Here is a 19,917-nt window from a genome sequence, read left to right as displayed (position 1 = left end):
GGCGGCGGCGGCGGCGAGGGAGGGGCGGGGCGGGGCGGGGCGAGCCGGGCGCGCGCGGGGCGCGGGCTGCCGCCGCCGCCGTTGGGGCGAAGGGAGCGGAGCGGCCTTGGCCGCAGGGGGGCAGTAGAGAGGGCGAGGCCGGAGGTCCTCTCTGTTGTTGCGGCGGAGAGAAGGGCTTTGGGGAGAGGCGCTCTCGCCGCGCTCTCGGTGGTTAGAAGACGTTGTCGGAGCGCGACGGCGGCTGTGGTGGTGACGGTTGGCGGGGGGCGGAAGGCTCTGTGTCCGGCTCGGATCGGCTCGGCTCGGCACGGTACCGCACCGCACCGCGAGGGAGGGCGAAGGCGGCGGCGGGCCGAAGGGAGGCCGCAGCGGGGGTGCCGGGCCTTTGCGTGGCGGGCGCTTCCCGCCGTGCGAGCGGAGGGTGACAGAAAGGCCGGGTTTCCCTCGGGAAATCCTGTGCCTGCCGCGTTTTCTCCTTCCCGAACGGTGTCTCTGAGGCAGACTCTTATTGCTGAGCCTAATGGGTGGGTTTTCTCCTTCCAGAGCATTCCTGTTAAGATTGCTGCCATAAAGACATGACCACACAGGTAAATAAAAACGCAGCGCTAATCAAACTAATCGGTACCTTGATATTTTTTTAGGCTGCTCATACGTAATATTAATTATTTTTTCTTTCTAGTACGGTATTCTCTTCAAGCAAGAGCAAGGTGAGAAAGCACTGACATGTATTTAATAATACTGGTCTTCTTGGATGATGTAAAATTGATAATGGCAGGTATACCCGTGAGATGACCTGGATTATGTTTATTAAGTATAAATCTGAATAACTCAAAAATAGCTATGCGGTCTTTTCAACACTGACCTTGGTGAACAGAGTGCATCATGTGTTTTCAAACGATGAAAACAGTGACAAGGCTCTGGGAGCACCGACAGACCTGAAGAGCAAGGTCTATTGCCAACGTTACAATCAGCAGTTTTAGCGTTACCAAAACTGGTAGTTGTCTTTCATCAAAAGGAAACACTTAATTTTTAATTTCTATGCTTAAATTCTCTTTTAGCTCACGATGATGCCATTTGGTCAGTTGCCTGGGGAAAAAATAAAAAAGATGGTTCTGAAACAGTGATCTCTGGTTCTTTGGATGATCTAGTGAAGGTCTGGAAGTGGTAAGTGAAGCGCTCCATATTAACCAGTTTTACGCCTTGGAAGTAGCCAGTATGGAGATACAGCAGTCTTGAATTTCCATAGTTTGCAGGGATGTTAGAAGTTACATGAGGGAAGGGGTAGCCTGGCACACAGAACTGTTCTCTTGAGCAAGTTTATCCACATTGATGTGTGCTTTCCCTTGGAGTGGTAGCATTCTGATATGCTTCTAATTTTCAAATAACGTGAACCTTTTTGCAAATGTGTGTCAAATTTTATATGTTGTCTGCCAGAGAAAAGTACAACTTGATGTATTTCTAAACCAAAGAATTAGAAATGCACGCTTTTACGAGACAATGCACTGGGAGCATGGGTACTGTGAAAGGAATAATGGGAATAGAGTAAAAGAGGAAATGACATCTTCCTTTTTAATTAAAAAAAAAAAATCCTCATAATCCTCATACAAGTGACACAGAAGTGTGGTTTTGCAAAGAAATTGATCTGTCTCTTAGCCAAAGCAGTATTAAGTATGTGCTTCACTTTAATGACATGAGTAGCTCTGTTGTGGTGATTATAAAAACATTGGTCATTGCGTTTCATGCTATGCTGACAGATTAACAGTCTGCTGTGTAAGTACCCATGTATTGATGTGCAATGGAAATTTCCGTGGGACTACTTACAGACTTAAGGTGAAGTACATGCTTTGCAGAAATACGGTAAATGATTGATCTGTTGGTTCTTTCCCGTAAGTACAGAGAGCAATTTGTGTGTAGCTATCTTCACATTTCATGGGTGAAGTTAGATTCCCCTTTTGTTGAACAAAATGGAGAAATGTGGGTTGTCTTGTTTGTTTGTTTGTTTGTTTTGTCTGAGGTTGGAGATCAGTTAAGTACCCCCAGCTATTCATAACTAGGGTTTTCTTTCCCTTGAACAAAAGGAATGATGAAAAATTGGATCTACAGTGGACTTTGGAGGGTCACCAGCTGGGGGTGGTATCTGTGGATATCAGCCACACAGGCTCCATTGCAGCATCCAGCTCCCTAGATGCCCATATTCGCCTTTGGGATTTAGAAACTGGCAAACAAATCAAGTCAATAGATGCTGGTCCTGGTAAGATATCAGTGTTAAGCTGTCTCTGCGTAAGAAGTATACTTACTCTAGAGAGTAAATACTGTACAGTGTATAATTAGGGTATATGAGATGACTAGGGGTTTTTTTTAAATCTTTCTTTGCAAAAATCTTAGTGATTTTATGAACTCAACATAGAAGTAGTATCAGACAACTTTACATTTATTTTTTCACACGACTTACACTTTCTCAGATACATTTAGATACACTTTTTGCTAGATGCATAAAGCATCTAAGAATGGAAACCATTCTGCTTGCTCTTACAGATGTATTGATAAAACGATATTTTAAAAAATAATCCAAATGGTTATTCAAATTGATTTACAAAGACAGCCTGAACTTTTTTCGTAAGTACTGCACTGCACTGAATTTGAGCTGTATATGTGATGTTTGTTTATGCAGTACATCCAATCCTGAGTGAGCAAGTCAAAACACAGTAAAACTGAAGTCTGAATCAATGTTACATCCTCCAGATTGGAATTCAGGGCCTAAGATCTTATCCTAAATATTTCATTGGTCCACTGGCATTCCCTAATTTAAGAATAATCTTGCAGTGTTTTAGGTAATTAATATTAAGCTTATAGAAAAAAACTGTGAATTATGTTGTGCCAGATAAACACATTGTACTGCTATAAAAAGGTATGTTTTTTTAAATTCTGTTGCAAGGAATGTTGATCTATGTTATGTTCATATATCTGCGTTTCTTCTGCATCTTCTTTGCTTTGCTAGATACTAGTGCTGCTTTCTTTTACTGGTTTAATATCTTTTGGTACCAAGAGAAAAGTAAGAATTTAGACTTAACTCATGCAGTCTTAAAATCTAAATTTATTGTTACAGGAGGGTCTAACAAGCTCAAGGTCTTACTAGAAAATGTAATCTTTCACTAAACGGAAATAAATGGCTCAAGCTATGCTCCATTAAGTGCTTCCATAGAAGGATGTTACCTTTCGTGAGCTTGTACACTCTTCTTATGAGTATGTAGTAGAGTTTAGAGTATTAAGAGTGGTAGTATTAAGAAGAGCAGTTAGGGGGTCAAATGTCTAAACTGATGCATACAGAACTGACATTGTTGAATAAGAACTAGAAAGAGCATTCAGCTAACTAATTTTTTTCTTTTTAATACAGTTGATGCTTGGTCCCTGGCTTTTTCACCTGATTCCCAGTACCTTGCAACAGGAAGTCATGTGGGAAAAGTAAATATTTTTGGTGTTGAAACCGGAAAGAAAGAATATTCTCTGGACACCAGAGGAAAGTTCATCCTTAGTATTGCATATGTAAGAAGCAGAATTGATAATTTCTTATGTGAAATTGCTGTTGCTCTAATTGTTATAAATCAGATATTTTTGTTTCCATCTATCAGTTTATCTCTACGTAATACTAAATGACAGCCATTCTTTGATAGTTCCAAATATAAACTGCATGACATTCCCCCCTTCATCTATGAAAAATGTACTTTGATCTTGCTTATACATGTATAGTGAATAAGTTAGCTGAAGTCTTCAGGATTTTTGGGCCCAGGTATCTTGCATAGATCATATTTGTGAAAAGTTGCCAAGAGCATGTCGGGGAGGTACATAGCATAAATGCAAACAGTTGTTAAATGCATACTTTTTGTGTTTTATTACAGAGTCCAGATGGAAAATACTTAGCCAGTGGAGCGATAGATGGCATTATCAATATTTTTGATATTGCAACTGGAAAACTTCTGCATACGCTAGAAGGTAATGGTTTGTGTATTTGCAATATCCAAGTTGTGACTTCATTCCTCAACAAAATTAAAGGATGTAACGCAAGTCAGAATAAGATACAACAGCCATGGCATAAATGGTTGATGTTTTTGTCCATTAGGCAGTATTTAGTTATTTAGTATGCTGTTACTTAAACCACTTAAAATATTAGAGGCAAACTGTAAACTCAGGCTTGCATCATAAATGCCTGTCTCAAAAGGTACAGTCAGTAATGCTTAATTAAATTCTTAAGTTGCAGTTTCTTCTTGTATTGCAGTGCAGTACAAGGGAATGAAGCTAAGCCAAATGTGTGCTGCCATGCGTATGATTTTTCTTTTCACTATGGTATCAGTTTTACAGCAATTTATTCCCATTTTAAAAAATAACCGAACATTTTATGTTTTAGATGTGCATTTTTCTAACAGATAAACGGGCTTTTAATGTTCATGCAGTATCTGTCCAGTTGTAGAGTTAATTAAAAACCCCAACCACTTAAAAAATACGAAACAATATTAGAAAATGTGACCTAATTTCTAATAAAGATCCACAGCTGAAAAAATAAGATACTTTTGTGTTGCAGTGGACATGCCTTAACATTCAAAGTTCAGAATTACTGTCAGTTTCCATTTTATGTTGTGAGAAGAAGCCTGTAGAGGCATAGAGAGAAAGACTCTTCAGAGGTTGCTTTCTTTTCACAGGGAATGCTGTTCTGGTGTAGCTTCTTAAGCACTGTCATTAGTAAGAGGAATAGCTACATTCTAAGCCATATATAACTTTGAATTTCAGGTCATGCGATGCCTATTCGTTCACTGACATTTTCTCCAGATTCTCAGTTACTTGTAACTGCTTCAGATGACGGCTATATCAAAATCTACGATGTGTAAGTTGTTATTTTGCAAGACATGCTAACAGGAAAATAACTGTTCAGAAAGGCTGATACTGTAAAAAATACATTAAGCCCTCTGCTCTCTATAATTCCCTTGAGCTTTTGGTGACTTCTTTATGTAATAAATAATCTTAAAGTACTATGCACTTAGATTGTTTTTAAAAAATGCATAGGTGGATGCCAACCTTAACTTGAAAACAAATTACTTCCCTCATATTTGCCCTGTAGGCAACAGGCTAATTGTTTTGTATATCTGTCCTGTGTGTTCGTGTTTACCCATCTTAAACATCTGTTCTGTCCCCAAGAAATTATATTTATGACCTATTTCTGTTGCATTGTGCAAAAACTTGGAAGACCCTGGGAGGAAAAGGCACTGCTGTAGTAATCTTCACTCCCCTAAACCTGCACTACTTTGCCTTCTTCATGCTGAAACTGTTTTGTCCACCAATGCATCTTCTTAGTGACTTCTTTTTATGTTAACCATTTGAAATGGAAAAACAGAATCTGTTCTAACATCATTTCAGCTTGGATGAACAAATGTCCAGAAGTCACCTTCCATGACCTTGCACTGAACCATTCCCGACTGCACTAGCTAGAGTATATTCCTGTTGCTTTTTCCCTGGAATTCACAACCCAAATGTTAAAATTTGTTCTTTCCACAGGCAACATGCAAACTTGGCTGGCACGTTAAGTGGTCATGGATCCTGGGTATTAAATGTAGCATTCTGTCCCGATGATACCCATTTTGTTTCCAGGTATTGAGGATTTTTAACTTGTTTATGCTTACTGAAAAAAAAATATTTATAAAGGGAGATGGATCATAAAAAGTAAATGTGTACAAATTGCAATGGAATCTATAATGGAATAACATAACATTACAATTAAAGACTCGAGCCAATCTGTGACGTGATAACAGTTGTAGTGGATAGTATTTTTTAGTACAAGTCATCCCACTGCAGTGTAGTTCCCTACAGGTGAAGAACATCTAAACCTAAGAGAAGGGCAGTTTGAATCTCAATACTGAAAAAATGCTGTTGAATTAAAAAGTACAACCTCATGTAGTAGTATATTCATCTAGTTGAACTTTAGTGTTAACTCTTAGAACAGCTTAGGCAGTTGGGGGACCAAGTATATGTAACAGGAGTGTCTTTATCCAAAGAACTTGCTTCAAAGAATTTTCTGGCTAAAATAGGAGTCTTTGTTTTCATGTTGTAGATATTGAAACAATACATGTATTTTAAAGGTAACTGGAACCTGGCAGAAGATGCACTCCTTTGCTACTTCACCCCTGTACTTAATGGGTGAAAGAGGGTTTCTTATGTCTACTGTATGAGATCTTTTAAGCTTTGCACTAAACTGTAGTTAATCTATTAATTTAAACATTGATCAATAATATTTTTCTTTCAGTTCATCTGATAAAAGTGTAAAAGTTTGGGATGCTGGAACGAGAACCTGTGTTCACACTTTCTTGGACCACCAAGATCAGGTATGTCTACTATTGCTTTATCTAGGTCACTGTGTTCACCGGAGAACTTCAGTTATGTAGTTGTGCACATTTGTGCTTCAACTTGGTGCTATAGCTTCGGGGTTGCACTTTGCCTTGCTGTAACAAAATCTTAGAAGTTGTTCATCATTATTTGGCACTTAATATTGAACTAATACTCCAAGCGTGTAGGTTGATCTCTTCTAAGTAATTACATTTTTCAGGTCCAAATAAAGGCAATCCTGAGTGGCCAAAAGGATTCTTACCAGGATGTATTTTTTATCTTTTGTCTATGGTCTTGCTTATTTCTATCACTTACACAGTGTGTGAATGTGTAAGAGGGGAAAATACTTACTTAAAAGGATGGAATTATCTAAAAAGGTGCTTGAAAGCTCCCTTGAAACTTGGGACTTTTTCCTCCTCATATGTCTGTTAATACCCTACTTTTTCCCCCCCCCCCCCCCCCTCAGTGATAGCTACCTGTGACGGAAGTCAGGTATCTACCAAATGCTAGGTGTTAAGTAGAATGATGCTATTTTTTAATGGATCATAGAGGAAGACTTAACAAAGGAAATTCTTTCAGATTTTATTTGGGCTCTTTCTTCCATAGTACTTTTTTGCTAGTAACCTTCTTTTCAGTTATCTACAGCTATGGGGGTTTTAGTATTGAAGTACCAAGCAGAATTGGATTTCCAGTGTTGTTTTAGCTGTTGTTTATAACCTTCTAAGTTTGAGGAAGGTAGAGATGTATCGGCTTTTGGGAAGGCTCATTTTAATGCAAAATGGTATACAAGATTCCACAAAACATGCTGTTGTCAATATACCCATTCTGCAATCCCATGTTAATATGCTGGGTAGCCTTCACTCTTCCTGATGGAGATGGGGCTCACTTAAGAGTTTGTGTAACTGTTGTTAAGTCAAGTCAGAGGACTGACCTGAATTTTTCTGAGTTTTGCACTGATAAGTAAATGGCTCGCTCACTTAATTAGCCCAAGGATAAACTGGATCATTCTTCAGGCTGTCATGATCCGTCAGTCTGTGTGAACAATACTTCCTCTCTTGCTTTCCTGAAAGTACTGTAAAATAACTCTTTTCAGAAAGGAAAGATGGGATGGGTAAGAGTGAAAATGTTAGGTCTGATTTGCGCAAAGTGGGGCAAGTACATTTCAGCCTTTTTCAAGTGTCTTTAGATTGTGTAATCCATCATCAGTAGGAGTGGAATGTACAAACTTGTCAGGCTACTAGATGGCAGTGTCCTTCTCTGGTGCATCAACCTCATCTGCTGTTAAAGCAGAAGCCATGATCGAGCCAGCTCTAATAAGGTGATTTTAAATAATCTTCCCTCTTCTGCTTGTTGTAGTCAGTAAATATGACTGCTATGAAGACATTTTTTCATTTCCTGTCACTAACCTTGCGTATGACCTATTTGCAGGTTTGGGGAGTGAAGTACAATGGAAGTGGGTCCAAAATTGTATCTGTTGGAGATGATCAAGAAATTCATATTTATGACTGTCCAGTTTAAATGTCTTAACTCAGACCCTCTCGTTCACTCTTGTGGCAGTATCTGGGAATACTATCATCCTTCTGTGTCATTTTTTAGTATTATAAAAGCATTTTAGTAATGCTGATCTGCAAAATCAGATATGTTTGTATGTAATTTTGATTTTGTTTAGCATGAGAGAAAGCTTTACTTTTTTTAAAATAAAAGCTACAGATGCAAGTAACTTGTGTCTCATCCTTGGAAAAATGTATTTTTGGAAATATGTAGTCATGGGTGAAGTAACTGCACAGTTAATCTCCCCTGCCTTTATACATAAATAGACTGGAGCTGAAAGTGTTGACCACATCTCACAGCAGCTTATTTTAGCAGAAGGAAAAGTGACTGAGGCTGGGTGGTGTACACATGGGAAAGGAGAGCCTGCACTCATCTGGATGTTGTCCCCATGTATGCAATAGGGTCATGCAAGTTGAACACCTGTTCTGGCAATTGTATGGTGATATACAGCTCATTCACCATGGTTTAACTTCACTGAAGAGTGCTAGTTGTTTCCAACCCTGACTTAATACAAACTCTACTAGAAAAACAGATAAAAGGAAAAAAGCTTTAATGTGATTATTCTACTGTGGTATCTTTTCATGTTACAAAACAGCAGCAGTATACCCAACACATGTGGTTTTGGTTTATCCATCTTAGTTAAGGCTCAAGTAAACAACACCTAGGAGAAAGTAAAAACCCTTTCTAGGGAAGGGTGAAATATAGAGCTTGAGCTTTTGAAAGATCAAAATTTTATTTGGAAATATTTGCCTTTATGTAAGTGAGAAGTATGTGGGGTACACTCTATACACATTAGAAGGATATCTTATAACTCTAAGTTACACTTACATAAAGCTAAGTAACTGAAGGAATGCTACTCTATTACAACAAAAGAACACAGGGAAGAGCACTATTACGCAAGGAGTGGGGCATGCACAAAATGCTTCAGACATACAAAATGAGACAGGTACTAGTGTTGCAGCTAACACAAAGATGAATATGGAGAACAATCTAGACTAGGTGGTAGGAGTCTGAGCTTACAGAAACTTAAAAGGGGTACTAGAGTGGCTTAGAAAGTACAAGAGAAGCATGATAAAATGTGAAGAGTTCTATTTATTAGAAGTTACTTCTGCTATGTTTTATTCTATGAAATTAATTTTCCAGTATGAAAGTATTTACATAAGACACTCCACTTAGCCTCCATCAATATTGCCAAAGTCTTATATAAATAGCATAGGTGAAATAAATTGAGAACCTTCACAGCAAAGGAAAATGTATACCAACTCAGTTGGGTCTCAGCTGTGTGACATTTGCTTTATATATAAAGACTACAAGAACACAATATAAATTAGTTACAAAAAGGTGATACTGACAGCGCAGCAACTCAATTTGCTGAACACAAAAACCACAAGCAGTGGCTATTACAGCCATGCAGTTTTCATTGTGAAAATTTACATTTTAGATGACATCCATTCCACCTTGCTTTAAGATGTCTGACATTGTACTCCTGTTCTTGGACCCTCCTCATCTTCTTCATATGCTTCTCCCCCACTGTTACGGTAGGTTTGCTCACTTGGATCAAAATCTTCAAGGTCTACCTGATCCATCTCATCTGTAATCATAACATCTTCTCGTGGAGGAAGCAGAGCCTCTAGCAGACATAGTTTCTCTCTTGGAAGCCAGTAGTGCTCTGGGAACTGGACCTACAATTTCATATATGGTGGGGTTTTTTAATGAATAGTTACTCCTGATGCCAACACTGATACCTTTGCTACAGAAAAGCAGTCAACTTACCAAAAATTGTATAATTAAGCTGCCTTTGTCCATTGGAGATTTGTAGACAGGCATCCCTTCGTTGTAGATACACTTTAGGTCACCATGTTTTATCACTTCACCTACATGGAGATTAAGAGCTGTAAGTAAGCTTATGTGGCATTTCATAACCATGAAAAGCAGGGTTATACAGAAGCAGTGTTCCCACAGCATCTGAGGGAAATGAGTTAGCAGCTCATTAAAAAGGCTGCAGACTGAAAAGTACTAAAACCAAGCTATACAGAAGTAAGGCCATTTAGGCTATTTCCTCTACTGTAAGAGAAGCAGGTTTGCTTAGCACAGCTTTCAGGCTGAATTAACAGATAATCTAGTAGAGTTTAAGTTTCTGGCCTCTTGAATATTTTCCTGGCTATCTACCCACCAAGGCTGAAGTTTATTAAGAAGCATTTGACAGCTTTAGCCGTAATTCTGCATGTAAAGTTTTCGGAGTGACAAGAATGAACTAAATTAAATGACCGCAAGTATAGTTTGAATCTGTTGCATCAACTGGTTTAAAAGAAAACATCACCCCCCCCAAAACCCCAGTCCAGGCACAATGAAACAGGCAAGCAGTTTATATAGCATCAGAACTCTTTAAGACCTACCTGGCCTAGACGATATGACAAGAACTCTGTTATCCAGAGTTTCAATGGTCTTTCTGAAACCACATAAAGCCTCTGAGAGTTGAATTCTCATTTTTGTGATTAAGTCATGCCCTCGCCTCTGAAAGACACTGTGATCCTTTTGATCAAGCACAATTATAACATCACCAGGCTCCAGATCAGGCTCCTGGTCACCTTCTCCATGAAATACTATCTTCTGACCATCTTTCATACCTGGAGAAAAGAAACCCATTTATTCTCTGCAGAACTATAGACTACGGTAAGGGACATAGCACAAATACACATTTCTTACCTTTATCAACATGAACTTCTATGATTTTTTTCTCTCTTACAACCTTACAGCCATTGCAGTTGTCACACCTGTCCTTCGGATTTATTCTTTCACCTTGGCCTTTGCATTCTGGACACACAGTTTGGATTTGTTGCACCATTCCAGGTCCAATCTGCTGAACTAGAACTTGCATTCCTCTTCCTTTACACACAGGGCACTTTTCTATTGCCCCTCTCTTTCCACCATAACCTTTGACAAAAAAGTTAAAGCTGATCTCAGTCTCGAAAAAAAAAAAGTTACTTGACAGTAGTCAGGCTGGAACTCATTGACTTCAAGAGCACTTTTAGGGCAACTTATAGTAGTTCAGTAATATATTTCCAATGTAATTGGAATTTAGTTTCCATCACAAAACATGCCCCACGAGTTAGAAGCTTCTGCATGCAAAATAAAGTCAAGTTTTCTATGCACAGCTTATTTCATTAGCCTCTGCCCCACCTCCCAATACATCTTGGTTTTCAAGGAACTATCAGCATACCAACTTCCAAGACCGAGACATTCCATTAATACTTTTGAAAGAATCTGCTTACTAAATATTTAATAGTGTACTAAGATACAAGACTTCATTAAGATTTACCTCAAAGACTAGTCATTACAGATACTTAATAGCTGTAAAATAAGTTGTGTAATCCAAGCTAGACTTCTACCAACAGCAATTAAAAGAAAGTTTAACGAAACACCCATTTATTAAAGTTCCAGATTAAGACACTTTTAATTTAGGTACCCTTAACTATAATTCTCAGTGAGTTTAAGTCTGCCATTAGAACAGTAACTTTATACCACTATGGATAAGCATAAATAAGAACAAAATACCCTGGCAGACTTGGGGGGTGCAGGGGAGAAAAATAAAAATACCCCCCCACACACACTTTATTCCCAGCCCTCCACCCTGCCAATGTTCTTTAAAAACAACAAAAAAAAAAACCTTGGAGTAAGAGGGGTTTGAAACCACTACTTTTTTTTTTTTTTACCTTCACACTTTCCACAAATAACATTCTTTTGCAGTGCCAGTTTCCTTGTAATACCATTATATAAGTCTTCAAGAGATACACCTAACTGGTGCACAACATTTTTGCCTTTAAAAAAAACAGAAGAGCAAGATTAATTCTGATTTGGCTGTTGTAAGGACAAATGTTTATTTAAAGTCTTCTATGCTTGTTCATACATGCACAGTCTCACTGAGGAAATGTAAAGTTCATTCCAAACTTTGAACACAGCTCAGCCCCCTTAAAAGCATGTACAGTTCCATCAGCTTCCACTGAGCTGCACCCACTTATGTCAGAACATAAAGTTTAGCTGTAATTAAGCAAAGCATCATTAAAGCCACCCTATCCCTGCTCCTACCCCTAATTTTATAAGCTTAACTGAAACAGCAAGATGCAAGGACACTACCAGCTTCAGATCTAGTCAATTTAGAAGTTGCTATTATGCCTACCTATAAATTTCCGTGCCACTTCATAGCATAATTTCAAAGATTTTACAGCAAGTTACTACTTGCTCCTTCAACAGACTTTGGGCATGGAAAAAGACAAAAATCATACTGTGCTTTTGGCAGCACTCTGTACTCAGTTTCACATAACTTCCCCAAATATTTCCATGAGATTTAACATTACTGAAGTTTAAGTTGATGGTGTCCTTTGAAGCAAGTTGCCCAAAGCATATGAGCAAGTAAGGCACAGATCTAGAAAAAAGACAACTTAAAACAGGTCTAATTCAACATCTCTAACCTACCAATGTCTCCCCCTCCCCTACACATTACCCAAACCCACTTTAACAAAAAGTAAACAGAACTCATCAGAAAGACTGCTATGGCTACGCCATGTTATCTACTTTATCAGAATCTTAATGCTAGAGTAACTAAAAAAAAAATCATATTTACTTGATCTACTGTTGCAACGAGTAATATCCACACTATGTACACTTAGCAGAACAGCAGTACCATAGCACAGGTGTTTTATGCTTAAGTGCATGGTTAGAATTTCTAGAACTTGTTTAGAACTGTGTACCTCTTCTCTCTCTATTCATTCGGCCTCCACCACCAAAGAACATGTCAAAGATGTCCATGGGTGAAGAGAAGCTGCCGCCACTCAGGCCTCCTTCTTTAATAGCCTGCTCCCCACCCTGGTCATAGAGGTCCCTTTTCTTTGGGTCCGACAGAACTTCATATGCCTGGGATATGAGTTTAAACTAAAAAGAAAAAAGAAGCTCTGAACAACTATGACCAAGAGGAAAAGTAACCCTCTCATATGCAACTCCATCTTCAGATTGAGCCACTACAGCATTTGTCTTTTTCCAAAAGTAAACTCCCTGAACAAATGCGTAATTGACTATAATAGTATGCTTTTGTCCAGGAAAACCACCCCTCTTCTCCCTCTCCCCCCCCTCCTCCCATGTTGCAAGTGGGCTTAATTCATCCAATTCACAAGCATATGCAAACTACGCTTTGATGATGGTGGTAGTTGCAACCATTATACACCTCTAACAGATCCATTTAGAAAGGGATATGATACTATCCCCAAAGTCTTGGGGATCCCCAGATGCTCTATGGCCACAGCAGTGCTAGTTATTCTAGAGCTACACAGGGATCCTTCATGCCTGCTGAGCTGCTACATCCAGCTAGAACTAAACAGAGATTTAAGTGACCAGACACTGGTGTTGCTTACTCATTGCAAATAGAAAGACTTAGATACAAATCAAAGCATCCACTGTATCAAAATAATTAAGGGATTTCTTGAAATAGCTATCAAGAGTTTCCTATTACTAAGATGACTAAGTCAATTTTTAAGCTCAATTTGCTCTTACTAAAACGACTACTTCCATTTTAAACATGATTTACTTATAACCAGGTAAAGCAGTGCAAGTAAAAAAGCAGGCCAAAAATAAAAGCAGAAAAGGTTACCTTTGACTATGTTACTATTTAACTAGGTTGGGTTTTGTAAATTGGTGTATTAAATACACAAATATGGAGCTTCTATTCCAATATTAAGGGATTGTCGGACCAGCTTTTAGATAAATAATCCTATCATTCAAGTTTTCCATAGTTCTCCAATTGTGGTGCTCATTTATCCTCCTAGGCAACATGTGGAGTTGAGCGGGTCTCTGCTAATAGCACGTAAAATGGTTATGTTGTAAACAGTCCACCCGCGCGCAGCCCAATGATTTTCCCTGGATAGTTACCTTGTACATCTGCATTAGCATTTTCTCGGAAGAAAACTCATCCTGTTCAGGAACACAAATCCATCCAGGGCAACGCCAGCACGCACAGCAGTGCTGGCAGCTAGATCCACCACTGGCCTTTGCAACATCTGACACAGCACGATGGCCATTAGGGCACTAGAAATCCTTTCAGCTTTGCCTGTTTTAACCAGCATCTCCGCAAGAATGAGCTCCCTTGTCAACTACGGGGAGACCGGTAGGAACTGCGCCCCAAAAGAGGAACTAACACACCCCCTCCTGCCACAGCTGGGCCATCAGGCCTGCTAGCAGTTTCAGATGTCTTTCGCAGACTCTTAAGAAGGGGAGCCCTTCATTTCCTCACACTATGCTGCGGGAACGGCGTTACGTCCGTCCTTTGCGCAAAGCACAATTTTCAGGTAAAATTACGGGCGCGCTTCCCGCCGGCGTACCTTAACCGGGACCGGTACGTGGCAAACGCGCGGTGCCCCACGCAGGCGGCTCCGCCACAGCCCCGGCTTCTCCTGGCGGATTCGCCCATTTTGAGGCCCAGCGGCGCCTGCGGTAAGCCCTGCCGGCGCAGGCAGGGCCCGGGCCCGGGCTCGGCCTCGGCCCCGCGCCACCCCGCCGCAGGTGCCGCCGGGAGCGCTGCCGCCTCACCGCGGGCGGCCCACCGGCCCCGGTCCCAAACCGAGCCCCCAGCCCGACCCCGGCCCCCGCGTACCCGCTCGCCCTCGCTGGGGTTCTTGTCCGGGTGGTACTTCAGCGCCAACTTGCGATAGGCGCGCTTGATCTCCTCGGAGGAGGCATTGGGTTTCACCTGCAAGATGTCGTAGTACTCCGTCTCCTTCACCATGGTGCCCTGCGGGAGGACGCGCCACGTTAGTTACTCCCCGCTACCCCCCATTACGCCCCCGCCCGGGACGCGCGGCCCAGAGCGGGCCACCCCCGCCCGGCATCCCGCCGAGGCCCACCGGGCCGCACTCACCGCCGCGGAACGCCCCGCTCCTGCCGCCCCGCTCGCCGATCGCCGTTGCCCCGCCTCTTCCGCGGGTTTTATATGGGCACCGGCCGAATCTTCTGGAATGACGCCGCCCTACGTCACGGCCTTGGAACGGTCTAGAATTCCCGCGCGTGACGTCACCGCCGGTACGTTCCCGGGGGGGCGGAGGGGGGAGTGTTTTTCCGCCCGGCAGCGCCCGGCGCCTCAGGAGCGGGGGGGGGGCGCGGGCGGGCCGCTGTGAGGAGCGGGGAGACGCCGCGCTGTGGCGGGAGCGGCCCGGGCAGGTCACTTCCCGCCTTCCTCCTGGAGGAGGAGGAGGAGGCTCTGCAAGGGGCGGTTTCTTTCTGTCAGGTATCACGGGTTTTGGTCGCTCAAGTGCAATTTCACGTCAGCCTTCTTAATCGGTGGTAGTTTTCCTTCCTTTCTCTCCCGTGAAATGCACTCATTCGCATCTGGCCTCCGGAGAGTCCGACGAGCACCCTCGTACAAACTTCCCCGCTCCTGGCAAGCGAGGGCTGGCTGCGCGTTAGAAGTTGATCTCGTTAGTTAATAAGACTGGATTTCTGACGCCTTTTTCCTCAGTATTTTGGGCGTTTTAAAATTAATTGAGCTAAAGGTGTCCCCCCGCTCTGCATTCATTTGTTGCTCGCCCTTTCTTCAAGCCGGCCTGCCGACAGTGGGCTGGAAAGCTGAGTGAGTTTTCATCTGTCTCCAAGCAACCAAAGGTCTCCAATTAATTATTTACTGATCAGGTGAAAGGAGGTAACTGGTACTGCTGTGGGAGCTGAGTAAAAGCATATTTTCATAGATGACGACAGATCAAGGTTGAAAATGACAAGTGAAAAATACAGAAAAGCTGTATGAACTAAACAGATCTTGTTCAAACTCGAGTAGAAATGCTTACAACTACTTTTTATTCCAGGAAACAGTTCTTTATTCCTGGAAACAGCTTTATAAAACAAGAACATCTCCTCTGGTTATGATAACCCAAAGGCTGCAGCGCTCTGACAACCGCAGTACAGGTAAAAAGTTAAGATGATCATAAAAGAACCCCGTTGCATTGCCTAACAGTGGAAAACGAAGGAAAAAAAAAAAGAAGGCAGTGTGGATTTTGAATAAAAATTTTTGGTGGTTTAAAGCTCTAGTGCCATTATAATGAACTTTCTACTGTATTTCACGTAAATACTATTAGAAGATTGAATTAATGCAATCTGTTCTTTGTATACTCCTGCTTATATTGAGCATGTAGACTTACTGAAGGAGGGGGAGCTAATCTACAGGAAAATAACCCAAAATATCAATGAAAGGAACAGTTCAAAACCACAAGAAAGAAATGAGCATTGGTAACTATTATTTTCTTTTAAGCATAATTATCAGCAGCTGAACATGTAAATCTGTGTTTTGCGATTGTGAATTTATATTGAAAAATAAATACAGAAATTATTTTCTAAAATAACTATAGTAAGTTACTCTGTAAACTTGTAGGCTGAGAATTGTGTATCCCTTTTTTAAGGGGGAAAACCCAGTTTATTTTAGTAATGGTGTTCACCTTAAAGGTAAATTAGCTATAATCCTATAGTCCTGAAGATAATATTCCTGTTTAAGAAGAAATGATAACTCTGTTAATAGCTTTGCCGTAGCTGAATGCTTCAGCGGGTGACAGGCTTTCAAAGCACATAATGAATGTCACAGATCAATTTATAGTACATTGTAAAGGGACAGTATGTAATTTCTGTGAGTAGAAACCCTAACATAGGTATCCATAGATATTGGTAAATATAATATGAACTCAGACTCGTGGGTGGTTTCTTACTAGTAAGAGCCAAAAACTTTGCTGGTATGGATCTTTGCTTAAGAGGATTGAGCCTCCTGCTTTGTTTACTTTCCTTTCATTTTATTAGAGGGAGCTATCAGGTTATATTTACTTTATCTTTAATAGTCAGTATTTGTTTTCTTCATCTTTGGTTCCAGTTGGTACAACCAAGCTCCTTATTTATTCAAAGAATTAGTGGGAAAAGTAGTAAGGGCTGGTGGTTTTGATTACAAAAATAGGAGAGAGATCAGTCCATCCGTATTCTTCACATCATCATCTGCATCTCCTGCATCGCTCTAGTCTGGGAACTGCAGTCATCCTGGTACCTGTGGGGAATACAGTACTTCTCTAGCTGTCTGAAGCAAAACATTTCCTATTTATCAATACTGTATTTATGGAACAAAGTTGGAATCTTCAGTAGCTGATTTTACTCATCTAATTTGTCATAATTAGTAATAAATGTAATACAGCCTGTAGACATATTTCTCACCAATTACAGTGGTGGTTCCTCCACTCAACAAAGCTGGTGATCAAGTGTGTATATGCTCAGTTCTGTTTCTTTTGCTACACACCTTGCCTCCTTAAGTCTGTGGTTGTTCCTAAGCAGTAGTTGCTTACACATTTCTCAGATGAACAGCTGATCTCTTTTACTATTCTTTCCCTTACTTTCTCTCCTGCTGCACGTAATATTATGAATGACTTTGTCATTTTTTACTTGCACAGTATCAAATTTGCATGTAGGTGTAAACAGGAAAACTACCAGAGAATTTCCGTTCTCTGCAAGTAGGCAGGGCTGGACTGGGTTTGGGGAATAATTAGATCCTACTGCCAGTTTAATTTAACCACCAGAGGACTCTGCCTTCGGTTCTGAAATAGGTATTCCCGTTGTTGGCACAAAACAAGTCAAAACACTGCCTCACACCTGGCCTTGGGAGCATACAGCATCTTTATATGCTACAAGAATTATGCATTTATCTTTTAATCTCTGCTATATGAAATTCGCATGGAATCTCCTTGTTTGCATTTCTGTCTTTTATCTGGCCATGTTACCATTTCTCATTAATCATGCCTTCTAAACTGTGAAGCAGTTGTTGGAAACAGCATCCTGCAGACACAGGTAAGAGTACAATCTTCTGAACTGCAGCTGCGGTTTCTTGCAGCACCCTTGATTTTTGTAAAGAAGTTCCAAGAATAGCTTCCATTATGAACACCTGAAAAAAAAAATCAGGAATCTGAGGGCTTGAAACTTGTGTCTGTTTTCAGTCACACTAAAGATAATAGTGCATATATAATATAATGCATAAAGAGCTTGAGTAGTCCTTCTGGAAGGTAAAATCAGAATCACAACAGGCTCTCCTTGGTGTTGAGCTGGATTCTTTCAGCATCCAAACCTGAACAGGTACCACGATTTCTACAAAGCTGTTAGGAAAACACCCTTTAAATAATACTTTTAACCTATGATTTTTAGTTTTACTTAAAATATACTTTAAAAGGGCTATTTAAAGTATAACAGTTTCATGTAATGGACCTTTAATGGTACTGGAACTTTTTACCCATAATTAATATCTCTAAAGGATGTTTTGTACAGAAACAAGCTCTTCGGAAAATCTTTTTGCCTGTGATGGAAAGTAAAGATCGTATCTGCAAGAAAATTTAAATGATGGCATTTGTTTTGAGCTATTATAGGACAGTGTATAGTGAGTGACTAGCATCTTTGGAGGATTTTTCTGAGGCAAGTTTTAATTAAAATGTGCAACAATCTGTAGTAACTAATTTTAATTCCTAGTAATACAGAAGGAGTAAGAACTGTTTTCATAGTACAGTTTTGACTGGTTAAAGGCTGGGCATCTCTAAGTGGTTTGTGCCTGTAGAAAATTTGACTGCAAATATGACGGGTTAAATGAACACCTATAGGTAAATGTGAAAACACAAGCTATTTAATTTGACTCTAAACCAATCTTTTCCTTAGAAAGAAGCAGCAAAATTGTTTCTAGATGTGCCTGTCCTCAGACCAACTGTCTTCTTGACCTGACAGGATGTTCTGCCTCTTCCCAGTTGCTCAGAAACAGCTGCCTCTTTTTCCAGATGTGCATTTGCAGCTACTTTTTTTTTTTCCTTATGATTCTCTTCCTTAATTAGTACAAACTGATAGTTACAGGCAAATCTAAGATGCTTTCGTTATTGGCACTCAGACTCCAGAAGCTTTGCACAAATTAATCTGTGTTTTTTCTCTGTATTGTTGTAGAACAATTCCCTAGAAAGCAGAATGCATTGTTCAGAAAGGCAAAATGAAATTCCTGTTGCTGTGGCATGGTCAATGAGAGAAAACATTTTTACAGAGAGATTGCTACTGGAAATTTCATGAAATATTAATACATGCAGCTGGTTATGCTTCTGGATAGCAAAGTGTTTTGTGGGATAAACTGCTTCACCTGACGAATGTACATGAGGTAGTCATGTTGTTTTTGCCTACAGATGCTGATTTGAGTATGGATAAATTCTCTTCAGTTTTGCAAGTATGGGGAGACACAGCTAGGGGTAAAAGTTGTCCTTTTCCTAATCTGAATTCCTTCATTAGAAATGAATTAGTATAAAAAGTGTATGTGAGTTTAAAAAGATGTTGCTTGCCTGGGGCTTTTCATTATGGAATCTGCCCTCGGCATCTTCTCCTTGGCCCAAGCTAGCGTAAATTTGTTGATCTTTAAGGTATGCGTTGAGACTTATTTGTTTACTAAGACTTAATGGAGGCTTAGCCACAGTAATGTTTGAAGATACGTTTGGATTTAGAATTTTGCTTAAACTCTGAAACTTACTCTTGTTTAAGAGTAACTGTGGAGTTGATTGTGTTTTTATTTTAGCTAAAATGTTTTAGAGGCCAAAATTAAATCTTTAATTTTATGAGAAACTGGGGGGGGGGGGGGAATATCTGTGAATGTATTGTGTGTGAAAACTGTATATAATCACAGTAAATGCAGTTAACAGCCATCCAGGAACATAGCAGACAGCATGCTGCAATTAGTAGCAAGTTGAAAAACTGCCAGGCTCGAAGAGGACTGATTTGAAATAATGAAAAAAAGATTAGAATTGGTGCCAGTTTTGTAAATAAATGTAACAAAGCCTTTGAAATAAAAACTGTAAAGGTTATTAGATGTTTTGCTGGTGGTTGTTGTGGGGTGAGGGTTTTTTTTTTGTTTTAGACTCAGTGCTGAGAGTCTGGAATAACAATAGGCCTACCAGTTTAACCAATGCTTGTACCAAAAAGCAT

The 19,917-nt window shown here is 40.2% G+C and overlaps 3 protein-coding genes across 5 annotated transcripts in view; 2 read left to right on the top strand and 1 right to left on the bottom strand.

Annotated features, from left to right (window-relative positions):
* The first annotated feature begins 281 nt into the window (after nt 1-281).
* SKIC8 (SKI8 subunit of superkiller complex) lies at nt 282-8,089 on the top strand. Its single transcript, XM_052807544.1, has 11 exons — nt 282-421; nt 544-587; nt 680-707; nt 1,059-1,164; nt 2,079-2,251; nt 3,395-3,543; nt 3,897-3,990; nt 4,783-4,876; nt 5,545-5,637; nt 6,290-6,368; nt 7,798-8,089. The coding sequence occupies exons 2-11, from the start codon at nt 576-578 to the stop codon at nt 7,885-7,887; spliced, it is 918 nt and encodes a 305-aa protein (XP_052663504.1). The 5' UTR covers nt 282-421; nt 544-575; the 3' UTR covers nt 7,888-8,089.
* Nucleotides 8,090-8,992: 903 nt separating this feature from the next.
* Nucleotides 8,993-14,944, bottom strand: DNAJA4 (DnaJ heat shock protein family (Hsp40) member A4). Of its 3 annotated transcripts, XM_052807538.1 has the most exons (8): nt 14,825-14,944; nt 14,561-14,698; nt 12,669-12,849; nt 11,634-11,738; nt 10,627-10,854; nt 10,317-10,547; nt 9,694-9,794; nt 8,993-9,602 (listed from the first exon to the last, which is right to left on the bottom strand). In XM_052807538.1, exons 2-8 carry the CDS (start codon nt 14,690-14,692, stop codon nt 9,384-9,386), a joined length of 1,197 nt encoding a protein of 398 aa, XP_052663498.1. In that variant the 5' UTR covers nt 14,693-14,698; nt 14,825-14,944; the 3' UTR covers nt 8,993-9,383. The 3 variants fall into 3 exon arrangements, with proteins under 3 accessions (XP_052663498.1, XP_052663500.1, XP_052663499.1); XM_052807540.1 differs by lacking the exon at nt 12,669-12,849 and having other exon boundaries at nt 14,825-14,847; XM_052807539.1 differs by lacking the exons at nt 14,561-14,698; nt 14,825-14,944 and adding an exon at nt 13,840-14,425.
* Nucleotides 14,945-15,761: 817 nt separating this feature from the next.
* ACSBG1 (acyl-CoA synthetase bubblegum family member 1) overlaps nt 15,762-19,917 on the top strand; it is a 51,858-nt gene continuing 47,702 nt past the window's right edge. The window contains exon 1 of the mRNA XM_052807529.1: nt 15,762-15,861. The gene's annotated coding sequence lies outside the window, so the exon portion shown is untranslated. The remainder of the gene's footprint in view (nt 15,862-19,917) is intronic.

This window comes from Harpia harpyja, chromosome 14 (genome assembly GCF_026419915.1).
Source record: "Harpia harpyja isolate bHarHar1 chromosome 14, bHarHar1 primary haplotype, whole genome shotgun sequence".
Taxonomy (NCBI): domain Eukaryota; kingdom Metazoa; phylum Chordata; class Aves; order Accipitriformes; family Accipitridae; genus Harpia; species Harpia harpyja.
This window is presented reverse-complemented; position numbering and strand designations above follow the sequence as displayed.

Bases quoted from the DNA above. Each gene is read 5' to 3' on its own strand.
- SKIC8 (XM_052807544.1), top strand. The intron at 5,638-6,289 runs GTATTGAGGATT...TTTTTCTTTCAG, and splicing joins GATACCCATTTTGTTTCCAG to TTCATCTGATAAAAGTGTAA. The intron at 6,369-7,797 runs GTATGTCTACTA...ACCTATTTGCAG, and splicing joins TCTTGGACCACCAAGATCAG to GTTTGGGGAGTGAAGTACAA.
- DNAJA4 (XM_052807538.1), bottom strand. From the start codon at position 14,692: ATGGTGAAGGAGACGGAGTACTACGACATCTTGCAGGTGAAACCCAAT. The intron at 10,855-11,633 runs GTAAAAAAAAAA...TTTTTGTCAAAG, and splicing joins TATTTGTGGAAAGTGTGAAG to GTTATGGTGGAAAGAGAGGG. The intron at 9,603-9,693 runs GTAAGTTGACTG...ATGAAATTGTAG, and splicing joins GCTTAATTATACAATTTTTG to GTCCAGTTCCCAGAGCACTA.